The sequence below is a fragment of the Schistocerca gregaria genome, chromosome 8 (assembly GCF_023897955.1).
Source record: "Schistocerca gregaria isolate iqSchGreg1 chromosome 8, iqSchGreg1.2, whole genome shotgun sequence".
In the NCBI taxonomy this organism is placed as follows: Eukaryota; Metazoa; Arthropoda; class Insecta; order Orthoptera; family Acrididae; genus Schistocerca; species Schistocerca gregaria.
This window is the reverse complement of record NC_064927.1, coordinates 323,661,696-323,678,145: the sequence shown is the minus strand read 5'-3', so window position 1 is coordinate 323,678,145 and position 16,450 is coordinate 323,661,696. Positions and strand designations below refer to the sequence as shown.

Here is a 16,450-nt window from a genome sequence, read left to right as displayed (position 1 = left end):
GGACCACTCGAGCCATGCTGTGGCGAGAGTGGAAGACATGCTAGAGGTGTTAGTGCCCAGTGTCCCACTGCTAATAACCAGTAAACAACAGTGTGTTGACATGTCTGGACTTAAAAGCTGTCTTATCTGTGCCGTGGTAGCTGTATGATCCACCACTGCTGCCCTTACACTACGACGATCCTGGCGGGCAACTGTGCTGTGTGGACACCCAGACCCTCATCTACAGGTGTGAAATGTTCATGTGAACACTGATACCACCATCGTTGCACATCTGATACAGCGTGTCCAACGTGTGTGGCGTCCTTTCGAACTCACTCGGTGGGGTGTAGGAAACATGAGTGGGTCTCTGTGATATGGTTCCGTGCATGCTTCACACATTTGCACCACACTAAGCCTTCTGGCCATGAGCATTCTCTGTTAAAAGATAGACGCAGATGGGGCTCTGATATCTATGCCACTATGCTGTTTGTTGGTGGACAATGTTGAACTCATTATCAGTACAGCTACTATCCCCCAGGTAGCATATGCCGTCATTGCATCAAAATCGATGTCATCTTCCCAGGTGAACATTTTTTTCCTGGCCAATCGTCCTGTGCTCACTGAATTTCTTGGTTCCTTGTTTTTTTGGTATTGGATTCATTTTTGTCATCAGAACGTTGTCTGCCTATTCTCCAATGTCATATATTTTGTTACATAACCTCATACATCATCTTGGTTCAGAATATTTCAGTATTTCTCGTGGTATTGCGTCTATACATACCGGTTTCCCATGTTTCATTGGTTATTTCACTCTTTCCTTCTTCCATTATGAGTATTGCTTCTTTCTCATCATCATTTACACTGTTCATGGATTCAATTTCCAGACTTTTTGGTTTTTCCCTATGTCATATCGCTCTTTTAAATAGTCTTCCCATCTCTGTAGAATGTCCTCGTGAGTTTTGTACATTACACTTTCGTCTTTATTGAGAATTTACATGGTAGCACTTCCTGGTCCGATTTGATCCCAATTTTTAGTCTATACTATGCTGTACTGTAAATTGTATCTTCCCTCAATCTCCACTTCATCAGTCCATTACCAATACTCGTTGGCTTTGTCTGGGGTACTTTGTCTAGTGAAATGTTGGTGAATACAAGTATTATCGTTATTGACGTCTGCACCTTGTATAAACACAAATACGACGAAAAGCGTAAGAGCACAGAACACGGACGTCTTTTCATTTTTTCATTTCATTTCATTTATTATCATCCTTTTCCTCATTTACATGATATAAGAATTGTTATAATACTGTCCAAAATATGCACAACGGAATATTACAAATTTCTATCAAACACACATAAAATTAACATTGTATAATATATTGAATATAAAAATATTGCATTAATGTGTTGTTCTTCTACATGCTCTTTTAACATGTACCATATGTGATGAATTTATATATATTTAGAACATGTTTGAAAACACATATTACACATAATCTTAGAGTTAAAAGTGTATAAATGAGACATAGAACTGACATTGAGAACAACGTGATACTGGCAATACAACTATCAGTTAGAGATTTAAGGATTCAAAATATTCCTCTATGCTATAAAAACATTTATGTATCATAAACTATTTTAATTCTGACTTAAATTTTCCTTTATCTTCTGTTCCCCTGATGCAGAGTGGCAGAGCATTATAAAGCTGTATTCCACAGTGGCTTGCATGTTTTTGAGTTTTTGTTTTTCTAGTTCTTTCTACATGCAGATTCTTACAGATTGTAGTCATGAAGATCTGAATTTACACGTAAACAACTCAAGTGTGTTCTTGTATGAAGTATGCTTTTAATATGTACAAAGGTGGTACTGTAAGTATGTATAGCTGGATTAACAAGGGCTTGCAGTGCGTTTGTGGGGAGTTGTGTGTAATAATTCTAATGGCCCTTTTCTGTAATTGAAAAACCTCTCTCAAGCGACATTTAGTTGCACCCCAGAATTTTATTCCATAGGATATAATAGAATCTAAATAAGCCATATACACTAATCTTGTACACTCTGCACTGCAAACTCTAGAAATTATTCTCAGTGCAAAACGTGCTGAATTGAGTTTTTTGGTTATGTGTGTAACATGGTCTTTCCAGCTCAAGTGCTGATCAATGTACATGCACAAAAAATTTGTAGACCAAACTTTCTCTATTTCATGGTCACTCAATGATAAATGGTGATCATCCTTCTCATTTACTTTACCATACTGTATGTAATTTGTTTTATTTTAATTGGGTGTTAACTTATAAGCGCAAAACCACTGTTGAACACTCTTTAGAACCTGTAAAGCTCTAGTGAATAAGGATTTGCTATCATCACTTATAATTATGCTTGTATCATCTGCAAATAAGGTAATGTTTGAAGATCTGTTGGGCCTTTCAGTGTCGTTTATATAGATTAGGAATAATAGAGGGCCGAGGACACTACCCTGTGGGACAGCTACTGCCTCTTTCTTAGCATCAGAAACCCACTTTATTTTTGGCTTATTCTGGGATGAGGTGAGTTCCACAATCTGAGTTCTATCTTGGGGATAGGATTCAAACCATTTCCTGATGCCTATTGGCTCCAATTTGTCAAGGAGAATTTGATGATCGACTGTATCGATGGCCTTGGAAAGATCTAGGTTGATTCCTACCACCCATCTTTTATTGTCTAAATTTCCAATAATTTCTTGCATATAGGCCTGTATAGCTGTTTCTGTGCTGTAACCTGTATGAAAAACATATTGGTAACAATTTAGAAGACTGGAGGTGTCAAGGTAGCTTATGAGTCTAACTTTCATCAGTTTTTTAAAAAATGGATAAAAAGGGAAGGAGGGATATAGGTCTACAGTTTTCTACCTTATGTTTATCCCTATTTTTGAGTACCGGTTTAACCTTAGAAATTTTCAGCCTTTGGGGGAACACACCTTCACTGAATGATAAATTGGCAATGTGTACCAGTGGTTCCAAGATTTGTGTGGTGACTTTCTTTATTGTTGTCACTGGCACTTCGTCCAGTCCTGCAGACATTTTGGGTTTCATACTGTTAATTACTTTCAGTATTTCATATTTATTAGTGGAACTTATTATCATGCTATTGACTACTTACTTTTGGAGCTGTTGAGTTCTCGTCTTTGGCAAAGCTCTTGATTAATTTATCAGGTACACTTAGAAAGTAGTTGTTAACATAATTTGGCAAGACTTCTCTCTTTATTTCAATGTTGTCACTAGTTTTAAGTACAATATTCTGGTCTTTAGAGCTTTTTCCTATTTCTCTTTTAACAATTTCCCATGTGGTATTTGATTTATTGTCTGACTTCCTTATTAGTCTATCATTACTTAATACTTTTGCTAGATTAGTTACCCTTCTATATACCTTTTTGTAGTTACTAACATGTTTTCTGAAATTAAAGTCAGTATTAGTTTTCATTTCAGAGTTCAGTCTTTTCATAGTCTTGGAAGGGTTTTTAATGCCAGATGTAATTCAAGCATTTGTGTGTCTATCTCTAGATGCGATGATTTTAATTAATCCTTTTGGGAAGTACATTTAAAAAACCGAGCGAGGTGGCGCAGTGGTTAGCACACTGGACTCGCATTCGGGAGGACGGCGGTTCAATCCCGCTTCCGACCATCCTGATTTAGGTTTTCCGTGATTTCCCTAAATCGCTCCAGGCAAATGCCGGGATGGTTCCTTTGAATGGGCACGGCCGATTTTCTTCCCGGTGCTTACCTAATCCGATGAGACCCATGACCTCTCTGTTTGGTCTCTTCTCCAAAAACAACAGCAATATTTCAAAATTTTTCGTGAAAAGAGAGGAGAAAACATTGTATACAGCATCTGTATCAGTTTGTGACAATACTTTTGCCCAAGATTGGTTAGTCTGTGTTATACCAAATTGGTTGCAGTTTTTGGGAGAGAAAATTCTCTTATACATATGATGAACTGTTTTTATATGTATTGGAACTGTGAGCACTTTAATAATGAATCCGTTATGATAAGATATTCCTAGGTCAATATTCAAAACTTCTTGTATCTGGGCTTTCAATATTTGAAAATATATTGTCTATAAGACTTTCTGAAATGTTTTTTTACCCTTGTAGGACTGTTTGTATTAACTGGGCATGCACAGTGGCGCTTGTTTCCTGACGCACTCTGGCAACTGCTCTAACGAAGCTTATGTCTACGCTTGGCCAAACCTGCGGTCTCCTACAGAGGTCAAATACCAATACATAGCCAGTCTCCGGGGAAACGTTTGTATTCCTGCGCGTGTCGAAATCAGAATCTTTGAATGTACCCAGAAACAGTAAGGTGCTGAGATCCGTGTAAACTGTGAAGATTGAAGGCGGAAGAGTGTATGTTGCTGCATGTGTGCTGTGGGTCGTGTTGAAGTGTAGGTAAGTGAGTTCTTGACAGTGTTTGGCAACAAAAAAAGAGTGCGTTTGATCATCTTTTACTGGATCTTTCTTTAAAGCAGCAACTGGTAATAGAGACAACGTCTAATCAATTTTTGTATTTATAAGTCTGTGTTTATCAACAGTGTCTTGACTATGGGAGGAACGCTGTTAGCAGTCTTCAGGAAGATATTCAGCATTGTCGGCAGTGGGTTGCAGTCGAGTGTGTTTGGTTTGACTGTAAACAAATGATTTTTCAAACAGCTGAAACAGGACGACTGAAGTGAACTGTAAAAGTCAAATTAAACCCGTTTTACGGATTGAGGATTTAAGTAGAACCCTTTGTCTTTGTCTGTTTAGGACGGTGACACATTTGTGCTTTTTCTGTGCGTAGTGGTTTAAGTAAGTAGGCTACTAATCTTATGGAGCGACCTCGTTGGCGGTACATTTTAGTCATTCTGTAGGTGACAGATTCCGACATAATGTAGACCTATATCGTGTAGGAGAGAGATTGTGCACAATTAGTGCTGTTACTGGTAACCTTTTTCCTCTGGTGTTGCAGTTCTTAATATTTTATTACACGAAATCGCACAAAAAAGTTTCTTTTTTTCCGTAGCATGTAAGCCATAATCCAACCCTATCATGTAGTTGAGTAAAAGAATAACATTCTTCCCACATTGTTCATGGTGAAATATATGATGGTGATATACCGAAAACTCATCCTATGTTAAGAAACTCAAATTTACTTTCATGGACAGCCAGACTCTTCATGTATAGTAACCACCGGAATGTGTAGCCTAATATGTTGATTGGGAGTAGGTAGTTGATGTCCACCTGAAGCAATTGGCCGTTAATCCTCGAAAGTTACAGTAAAACGTGCTAGAAAGGCTACTAGTGCTGATTTATATGTGGCAATTTGTAGTTTCGGAATTTAAATGGCATTTTGACTTGCGATTGGCATTGGATTTCTTTGCGAAAGTTGGAAGCAGTAAATCTTGGCCAAATGAAACATGGAATGTCCCAGCACTTGTAATGTACATTTGTCAAACCAACAGTTGACTGTTCAACATTATATAAAAAATGTCGTGTGGCTGGAGTGCCCAATGTGTAACTGGTAGGGCCTATAATGCCAACATATTGGATACAATACAGGAGACCGGTTGAATTGTAACTTGGAGGATTTTTGTGCTTATCACAAAGTTTGTTTTTCTGTTTCATATGTGCATCATAAACTGAAAGGTTTGTGCTTTGATACCTCGTTCCCCAGTGTAGATGATAAATCTCTAAACAGCATAAGTATGAAAGATTAAAGCCTAGTTTTACGAAGATAGTTTCAGGTGAGTCATAGTATTCAGAAGTGTAATAGAACAGAGCAAAGAGTGTCAAAAAATGGAAGAAAATGCTGTAAAGTGTGTGTACACTGCAATTCAGTTAGCAAAAGAAATGCAGACAGACCAACTGAGAGACAATGAAATTATGTATTCATGACTGGAACATTTGTGTAGGCCCTACAGTAGTAGTAATGTAGCCAATTAGGTCAAATTTATTAAGGGAGAAAAATCGCTGCAAGTAACAATGGGCCTGTGCTATTCTGAATATTACTAGTTTAGCCTGAATATTATTGTTGTAGAATGTTGACTGTCAAGCAAGATATATTTCTGAGATCAGTACATTCGTATGATTTTAATGCAGGGTAGCAACAACAAGATCATTTGCCATACTGGATTTCAAAATGCGGTTGATACTGTATGATATTCACGAGTGTTTACAAAAAATGTGATAAGATGTAATCTATATGCTCAAGAACACCTTGAATTATTGATGAATGGAAATCAAACTGTAATCCTGGATGGCTTGAATCAATTGAGAAAAAAAAACTAGTAAAAAATTCCCCTAGCTTGCTGTAACGTTATTATAAGAGGAAAAGGCATTCACGCTTTACAGTATTTTAAGCTATTGATAATATTGCTATTAGTATGAAGAATGGAGTAGGTGCCCAAGTGATTTTGCACAGCCCTTAAGTCTTTTGCGGATGCATATTGGTTTTAACACTTACAAATGCAGGCGCTCATGGACACGGTAATGGTTGGATTACTGTGGCTGTATTTTGTGGTCCTAAAGTAGACACTGTAGCAGAGCTGGAGACTTTTAACAGTCTAGAAATTATTGCTTATCGGACATTTCAGATATGTGAAGACTTATAACAGTGATAGAGGTACATCTCATATTTTTAAAATGCCATTGGTTCTGCCCTTCCCCTCACTGTATCAGCTGCTAGGGTGACCATGCTACTTCCTGTCTCTGTCATCCTGTCCATTCTACCTCAGTGAGAGTTGTACAGGAGATCCAGGTGGCTATGCAGACTTGTGACTTTCCATATTAGTACCACGGTTGTGAAATCATCCAGCTCCATGGTCACACCCTCATCTTCACCTGCTGCAAGCTTAAACCATACCAACAAACCTTTGTTGCACCCGTGAAATCACATGCCTTGCAAACAGAAGTGTGGAAATCCAAAAAGGAATACTCCCGCGATGACTTTCTTTGCACATCTAGCCAGCCAATGTCTGGGTGTGCACCGGACAAGGGTCTAGGTTCTAAACTGTCACCAAAGGCAAACGATCTTCCCCTTCTCCACCTCGGTACTCTTCAACGATGTCATCATGTGGTACCCTCCATGTTAGCAGGATGCACCGCCAACAACGAGTCCGCTGACCAACTGAAGGTGAATGCCAACACCTCTATTGAACTAATGGACCAGGATCTACAGTCTCTGAACCTGGCTGTTGAGCACGTTTGGATTCTGGCACTTGGCAGCCAACACAGTGACTGCCCCCTAACTTGACCCATCTCCTGCCTATCATTGAATACAGTTATTCTCCAGTGCAACATTCACTGCATCAGATCCAGTAAGAATGAATTCCAGCTCCTGCCTGCAGGACACAAAATTACACCCTCATGATCACTTTCACCTCCTACATCTCATTTCAGTATAATTTGACCGTCCCATGACGCTAATACTCCGGCTCGTTGGGGACTCGTGTTGTTCATTTAAGAAGACATATGTAGTCCACCATTTCCTTACAAACACAGTTTCAAGCTGTTGCTGTCCATCTTTCCCTTCCTGGTTTCACCTTCTCTCTTTGCAAGATCTGCCCACCCTTGTCTTTTGGTGTTACCAGGGCAGACATTTTTTCAACTTGAAACTTCCTGGCAGAAAAACTGTAATCCGGACAAAGACTTGAACTGGGGACCCTTGCAATTTTGGAACTTATTGCTCAACTTCCTCCTCCCGTTTTGCTGTTTGGTGGCTTCAATGCTCACCATTCCCTTTGGGGCTCTCCACACCTCTGTCCAAGAGGCTCTCTCGTTGTAGATATCTTCAGCCAGATCATTTCTTTCCAAATCCATACACTCTTTTTGCCATGTGGACCTTTTGATATGTATTGTTCAGCTTGCTCGTCGTCTCAAGTGGTCTGTTCTCCCCAACACATACTCAAGTGACCATTTACACTGTATCATTTGTTTGTTACTGCCTATCCCATCTGTACATCCCACCAACTGGCAGCTGTCCAAAGCTGACTGGCAGCTCTACTCCTCACTGATGACTTTCGATAAACACCCATTTCCCCTGCATTGATGATCAGGTAGAATACCTTACAAACACTATCCTTACTGCCGCAGAATGTTCGATACCTCGCACCTCTTCCGTGCTGTGATGTGTCCATCTCCTAGTGGACTGAGGAATGCCACAGTGCAATCTGTGTGCGGAGACAAGCTCTCCATGTTTTTAAATGCCATCCCACGTTGTCAAACTGTATCCATTATAAACAGCTAAATGTGCAGTGTTGACACATTTTCAGGGATAGCAAAAATGCTAGTTGGACTTTTTTCTTTTTTTCAAAGCTCTTTTAACACTTTTAATCCCTGTTCTGTTGTTTGGGATAATCTCTGTCGTTTTTCTGGAACCACTGCTCATTCCCTGGTTCCTACTCTGACCACAGTGAACAATGTCATCGTAGACCCTCTTGATATCTCCAACAGCTTGGGCCGATATTTTGTAGATGTGTGGAGTTCCACTGACTACCATCCTTCCTCTGAAAGGAGCAGGGCGATATCTTTCTCCTCGCAGAATCATGAATGTTACATTTCTGCTTTTACTATGAGGAAGCTTAAACATGCACCCTCTTTGTCCCAGTCATCCGCTCCATACATACAACCACACTTGGACAGATGCCACATGACTTGATTAATGGTTGGCTGGTGTGGTGGCTTGAGTCTTGGAATCTCCTCACAAATGCCAAATATGGTTCTGTAGATACCATTCTGCAGTTGACCATCTCATCTCCTTGTCAACTCATATTATTATTAACATTTTTTGCGGAAGTGCCAAACTGTGGCTGTGTTTTTTGATTTGGAGAAGGCATGTGACACCTGCTGGAGGACAGGTATCCTCCATATTATGTGTGAGTGGGGCTTCCGGGGTCACCGGCCCCATTTATCTGGGAATTTTTAAAAGACTGTTTTTAAGGCACATGTGGTTTCATCTCTGTGAGGCACTTTTGTCCAAGAGAACAAGTTGCCACAGGGTTCTGTGCTCAGTGTCATCTTATTTTCCATAGCCTTTAACCCTGTTATGGATTATCTCCTCACGGTATCTCAGGCTGTTCTTTCATTGATGACTTTGTGGTCTATTGCAGCTCTCAGTGAACGTTTCTACTTGCGTGGTGTCTCCAGTGATGTCTTGATCATCTTTACTCGTGGAGCATAAACAGTGGCTTCTGCTTTTCCAGTGACAAGACAGTCTGTATGAACTTCTGGTGGCACCGGGAGTCTTCCCCTGTCTCTACTACTTGGCCCATTCCTTCTTTCATTTGTTGACGCAATGAAATTCTAGGGACTCATGTTTTATAGGAACTCTGTTGGTCTTCCCACATCTCTTACATGGCAGCTCATTGTACTTGCTCCCTCAGTGTTCTGTGTGTTGTATGCGGTACTTCATGGGAAGTGGGTCAAACCATCCTCCATTTGTACTGGTCCCTTTTCCATTCAGAATTGGATTATGGATGTATAGTATATTTATCTATGTCCATCTGTCTTATATTGTCTTAACACCATCCACCATTGCAGGATACATTTAGTTACTACTGCCTCCCATACTAATCCTGCTAAAAGTCTTTATGCTGAGGCTGCTGACTTACTGTAGCCTCACAGTTGTTACGCAAGCCATCTGTCTTCTATGCCCAGTCACCTGTCCTGTGCTCTCTTTTTTTTGACAGTTCAGTTGATCACCAATATGGGGTGTGACCATCTTCTCTGTTGTCTCCTGGAGTTCGCTTTCATTTGCTGCTTCGATAGCAGAGCTTTATGCTTTCTGCCATGGGTGCGAGCTGTTCACCTCCCTGGCTTTGTGCTAAGGTACGTGTTCATTTCGGACTCCATTCGTTTCTCAAAGTCACTACTCCTGGAGAGGTGTATCGCAGCAAGTTTTTTGCACTTTGAACGCAGCTCGCGGACAGTTGTGTACACCGATGGTTCCAAGACCAGCCACAGTGTTGAGTGTGCATTTGTACTTGGTGCCGATCCTTTTCAATATTGGGTTCTTGACCAGAGCTCGATTTTTACCATAGAGCTCTACGCCCTTTATCAGGCCACGCAGTACATCTGGTGACACTGGCTTCCAAATTGTGCCATCTGCTCAAATTCTCTCAGTACTCTCCAGAGCCTTCGCGTGCTGCACACAGTCCACCGTTTAGTACAACGGATCTGAGAATGCCAATATGCTGTTCCTGTAGGTTCCTGATCATGTCGGCTTCCCAGGGAAGGAGGCTGCTGATGCTACTGCAAAGGCTGCAGCTCTCCTCCCTTGGCCTGCCAGTCATTCTGTTCCCTCAGATGGTCTTCGTATCACTGTCTGTCAGCATATAGCATCATTTTGGAGTGCACAATGGTCTTCTCTCCAGGGGAACAGTCCCTGTGACATTAAACCTCTCCCAATAGCATGATTGACTTCCTCTCTGCCCTCACATCATGAGAAGGCCATTTTAGGCCGGTTGCATATAGAAAACTGTTGTTTTAGTTACCACCATATGTTAACTGGTGAACATCCCCCATTCTGTGCCTTCTGCTCTTAACCCTTGGCAATGCACCATTTATTGATCCGGTGCCCATTTTTAAACTGTTTACATTTACGTCTATGTTTGCCGTCTACTTTTTCAGATGTTTTAACAGATGACATGTTTTCTGTCAATCATGTCTTACTTTTTATTCATCACAGCAGCATGTTGAAGTAAATTTGATCCCCTTGCGGGGACCTCTGCCATCTCAACGATGTTTTGAGAAATTTTCTCTAGGGACGTTCCTTGTCCTTAGCTGCTCCTCTTTTAAAGTTGCTTGGTTGGGTTTTTGCCTTTTTTGCCTCAGGTGTTTATTTATTATTTGTTTTTTCTTATGTAATGATTTGGATGCTTATGGCCTTAGCAGTTCTGCACCCCGAAAGCACCAACCAACCAACCCAGTGTGCTTCACTTCAGTGAATGCTTCATAGAATGTGCCATCTGTATTCTTCCCACCAACACTAACTTTTCAGAATTGTGCAGGTAGGAACTCTCCATGCAACTTATCCGTAGTTCTCATAATCCCCCTGAACTCAACCTTCACTAGTCCCTATCCTGTAGTTTTCTATACGTTTCCCTGCTCCTATTCCAGCCAAACACATGCATTCTATTCCACCAGCACACCTGCACAATCATTTCGCTTTTTCTGTTTCTCTCCTTTATCTTTCTGTGCTTCTCTCCTTTACCTTTTCCTCGACCCGCTCCCCCCAGCCTGCCGATGCTGCACAAAGCAGCCGACTATCCAGTCTCCACCATATCCTTGCATGTTACCGCAGGCAGCACTAGTATCTTTCTCCACCCTTCCCTGATATCCCCCTGAGGCTGTGTGTGTGTGTGTGTGTGTGTGTGTGTGTGTGTGTGTGTGGGGGGGGGGGGGGGGTGGTCTATTTCTGATAAAGGAATTAGTCTGGTAGGTAAATAATTTCTAACCGTCTTTTTGCAGTGTTTGTCTGCCATTTAACATTTTAATAAATAGTTATCACATATTAAAATTACATTATTTCATGCCTTGTTGACAAACATCACTCATTTTGATTGCTAATTTCATTTAGAATGTTTGTATTCATATGTTATTTCTTCTTGCAACAAACTTAAGAGAAACAGGACAAAAATATTTGCTAAGTTAAGAAACTACAGATTCCAGTAGAGTCTCTTCACCCACGTAAAAAGAAGTGCAGTAGCATATCAAAATGTTCAAATGTAGTGCAACACACTGTGTGTTACATTGTTGTGTTAAAACACTTTTAAAATGATAGTTGTACTGTACTTCGTATATAATTTTGTTGTTATTGTTTGGGTCATTCCTTGTTATTATTTAGCATTGTCTGTTAATTTAAGACAACTTGTGAATTTTGTATGTTTTAGGGTTGGATTATTTGCAATGGCAGTCTACAACAACAGAGACGTTGAAGATCACAAAATAAAGGATGAGGTTGCAGTTGGTGAGGTACAAATGCCATCTCACAATCCACTGAAAAGGATACGCAACAAACAGCAGCGTGCGACTATGCTCATCAAGAAGCTTCGTGAAAAACGGAAACAACGTAAGAAAGACCGCAAGGCCAGGCAGCAGCAGGGCCTTCCCAAGCAGGTTCCAAGGACAATTGAGAGTATGCGAGAGCCAGATGAAACAGCTCTGCCCTTGTAAGTTCTCTCTGTTATATGCAGCAACATCATTGTTTTCAGTCCATCAAATTTCACTTAAACTATTTTAAGAAATGTGTCCCTGACAGTAGGTACTCTACTGTAACACTTATGATTCCAATCTATTGAGTTGTGGAAAGTTTCATCTGTACCTTGTGAGCACCTGGTAACTGTGGAGAATGTCATATACATAGTGTGGGATCCTTGTGCTCTTAAAATGTTCACAATCATTGCTTGGTTCATTGTCTTCAGGTTTATGTTAATTTCCTGAGTACAAGGAACACGAAACTGCCACACATTCATATTGTGTGTATTAGGTAAGTGGAAAGAGAATAATTGTATTGCAAGGAAATGACCAAAAATCTTCTGAAAAATGGAATCTCAAAAACCTTGTATTACTACCAGTGGATTGTCCAGCAAGATGAAAGGCCACTGCCAAACTGTGGCCAAGAGCAAAGTGGACCACCCAGTGGCATAACACGCAACTGAACATAACCTGCTTGATTTCAGTGGCTGCTTCACAACACAAAACATCTGGATTCTCCTCTGCACTACCAGCTTTTCTGAACTGCGCAGATGAGAGTTGTCCTTACACCACTTTCTCCCCTCCTGAAATTATCCTGGCGTCAACCTACAATAACCTACTATCCCTTCCCCCCCCTCCCTCCCACCACCACTCATCTCCCAACTTATTCCTCCCCTCCCCCCCTTTCCATCCTGTCATCTCTTCTCTATTCACATCCCCTGATCTCCACTGTACATCACTCTCTGCCAAAGCACTCACCAGTCTTTTCCCCATAACCTGCTATTCTTCCTCACTCCACTCCAGATTGCTGATTTTGCTCGACGCAGCAGTTGCATTCCGACTAGAGCTGCTGCAGATAGCAGTCATTTGTGCATGAGGTGTGCTTTCTTATGTGGATGTGTGTGTTTTCTTTTCTGAAGAAGGCTTTGGCCAAAACCATAGTGTGTAATAGTCTATTTGTTATGCTGCCTGCATCTGTGTGTCATCTTTATGGTGAGTAGCAGTCTATTTTTTTCATAATATTATGAAAACTGTTGTAGTTGGAGATTACATCTAAGCATGATAATTTTTGAAAATTAATTCTTAGTTACAAGAAGAGGTCCCTGTGGGGATTGACTTTTTGAAACCATCTATACAACGATGTAGGTTAGGTTCCTAGGGATCTCACCCTGCAACCTTTCGCCCTGGTGGGCCCTTGTTTGTGAGTAATCAGTGACAAATGTAATTTTGTGTATTGTTTGACCTAAAATTTTAAGTTTTACAAGTGAAGATATTGTAGTGCAGTGGCTGACATGCAAAAGATTGTGGCTTCAAATATCGTCAGGTATATTGAAATATTTTTGTGTTCACGAATTGAAATGACTTTGATCGTTATCTTTATTCAACTAATTTGTTTGACTGTGATTTAAAAAAAAATGAACACTTTGTTACATCATTTTAATCATTGTTATAACTTTTAGGATCACTTTTATTTTTTCTCATTATTTTGTTTTCGTTTGTAATCTGTGCCTGTGATTTTAATTATTTTTGTTTATCTGTCACAATATTTAAAAGTGTGAAAAAGTCAATCATTTAAAAAACAAAAGATGAAGTAATTTATTTATATTGGCTGTGCTATGGTGTCAAAAATGTTTTTTTGGTTATGTACAAGATGCACATTTTAATGGTAATTACCATACAAACTTTTAAAACACAAATTCCTATTGCACTGTGGATAAAATAACTCAGATGAAGATTTAAACAAATGTGGAAAATGAGGAATAGATATAATGAACGCAATAACTTGGACTAAAGTACAAATATGAGATGATCAAATGGAAGTTAAAGTAATTTAGTTAAAGGTTGTTGTGGTCTTCAGGCCAGAGACTGGTTTGATACAACTCTCCATGCTACTCTATCCTGTGCAAGCTTCTTCATCTCCCAGTACCTTCTGCAACCTGCATCCTTCTGAATCTGCTTGGTGTATTCATCTCTTGGTCTCCCTCTAGATTTTTTACCCTCCACCCTGATATCCAGTACTAAATTGGTGATCCCTTGATGCCTCAGAACATGTCCTACCAACTGATCCCTTCTTCTAGTCAAGTTGTGCCACAAACTTCTCTTCTCCCCAATTCTTTTCAATACCTCCTCATTAGTTATGTGATCTACCCATCTAATATTCAGCATTCTTCTGTAGCACCACATTTCGAAAGCTTCTATTCTCTTCTTGTCTAAATTATTTATCGTCCATGTTTCACTTCCATACATGGCTACATTCCATACAAATACTTTCAGAAATGACTTCCTGACACTTAAATATATACTCTATGTTAAGAAATTCCTCTTCTTCAGAAACGCATTCCTTGCCATTGCCAGTGTACATTTTATATCCTCTCTACTTCAACCATCATGTTGTTTTGCTCCGCAAATAGCAAAACTCCTCTATTGCTTTAAGTGTCTTTTTTTCTAATCTAATTCCCTCAGCATCACCTGATTTAATTCGACTACATTCAATTATCCTTGTTTTTCTATTTGTCTCTAAAGAATTTGTTAGGATTTTGCTACTGTGACTTATTAAACTGATAGTTCAGTAATTTTCACACCTGTCAACGTTTTCTTTCTTTGAGATTGGAATTCTTGTATTCTTCTTCAAGTCTGAGGGTATTTCACCTGTTTCATACATCTTGCTCACCAGATGGAGTTTTGTCATGGCTGGGTCTCCCAAGACTATCAGTAGTTCTAATGGAATGTTGTCTATTACGGGGGCCTTTTTTTGCCTTAGGTCTTTGAGTGCTCTGTCAAATTCTTCCCAAAGTATCATATCTCCCATTTTATTTTCATCTACGTCCTCTTTCATTTCCATAATATTGCCCTCAAGTACATCACCCTTGTATAGGCCCTCTATACAGAGGTCGGCAACACGTTGATCGTGACCTGCTGGTAGATCGCGCATGCTTACTTGGTAGATCACGTGAGTACTGGGAGTGCAAAAGAAAAATTGTTGAATAAAATCATCAGTTGTTTTCCGTAGCAGTAAAAATGCTATCTCATTGAACACTAGTTGTTTTCTTCGTTAATAACAGCATAGAACTGGTACCAACATCTACCTTGAAACCCTAAAATTTTTGCCACTGCACTGTTTCACTCATCTTTGTGAAATGTGTTTGATACGTGTCAGGAGAAGGTGGTGAGTTTTGTGCTATGTACTACCAACTTCTGTGATGTAATAAAGTGTAGAAAGGACATAGGTTGAACTTTTTTTTGCCATTAGTACTCAGCACTGAGCATGCGTAGTAGCATACCTTATTGACACTTTTCGAGACTGTACAAGTAGTGCAGCAACTTCACGCATAATGAGTTATGTATCAAAAAAACATAAAATTTGTCATTTTCATTCCGAATGTGAACACAAATTTTTCATAACAGAAAGAAATGGCACATGCATTTGTTTATTGTGTGACACTAAGATTGCATTTGTGAAAAAGACAAGTGCTGAGAGACATTTCAAAACTGTGCACCCACATGATAACACTGAGTTTCCTATAAACTCTGAACTGAGGAAGGAGAAAATCAAGAAACTTAAAAATCAATTAAGAGTTCAACAAAGCATGTCCATGAAACCAGCAGACAAATGTGTTTCTGCCACTCTTGCTTCCTATTGTGTTTCTAATGTATTGGTGAAAAGGAAGAAACCCTTCGAAGGTGGTGAATTCATAAAAGAACCATTTCGAGAAGCTGACGACGGGTTGTTTCATAATTTCAAGAGCAAGTCTGAAATAGTTGCTGCCATTGAATCCCTTCAACTTTAATCAAGAATGGTCACAAAGAGAGTTGAAAATATGTCTAATGATGATTTCTCTCAACTGAAAACACATTTGGATGAGTGCTGTTGTTTTTCAATGCAGTTAGACGAGTCCATTGATGCAACAGGTACTGCTCAGTTGCCACTCTTTGTAATGATGGTTTTTAATAACTTTAATGTCAAGGAAGAACTTTTGAAAGTAATTTCTTTGAAAGGCCATACAAGAGGAGAAGATATTTTTTGCCATGAAGCAACTCATTCTGTCAGAGAAAATACCTATCTACAAGCTTGTAAGCATTACCACAGATAGAGCCCCAGCCTTGAAAGGTTCTAAAAGTGGTTTTATTGCTTTGTGCCAAAGAGATGAAAGTTTTCCACCGTTTTTAACTTATCATTGTATTTTACACCAGCAGTCTCTGCGTGGAAAGTTTTAAAATTTGAATGAAACTGTGAATACTGTTGTAAAGATAGTCAACAAAATTAGGTC

At 39.7% G+C, this 16,450-nt stretch overlaps 1 protein-coding gene across 1 annotated transcript in view; it reads left to right on the top strand.

The window, feature by feature from the left end:
- The first annotated feature begins 4,161 nt into the window (after positions 1–4,161).
- The window catches only part of LOC126284947 (probable ribosome production factor 1), a 45,559-nt gene continuing 33,270 nt past the window's right edge, over positions 4,162–16,450 (top strand). The window contains exons 1-2 of the mRNA XM_049984222.1: positions 4,162–4,400; positions 11,879–12,157. Coding sequence (XP_049840179.1) covers positions 11,895–12,157 — 263 coding nt within the window. The 5' untranslated portion in view covers positions 4,162–4,400; positions 11,879–11,894. The remainder of the gene's footprint in view (positions 4,401–11,878; positions 12,158–16,450) is intronic.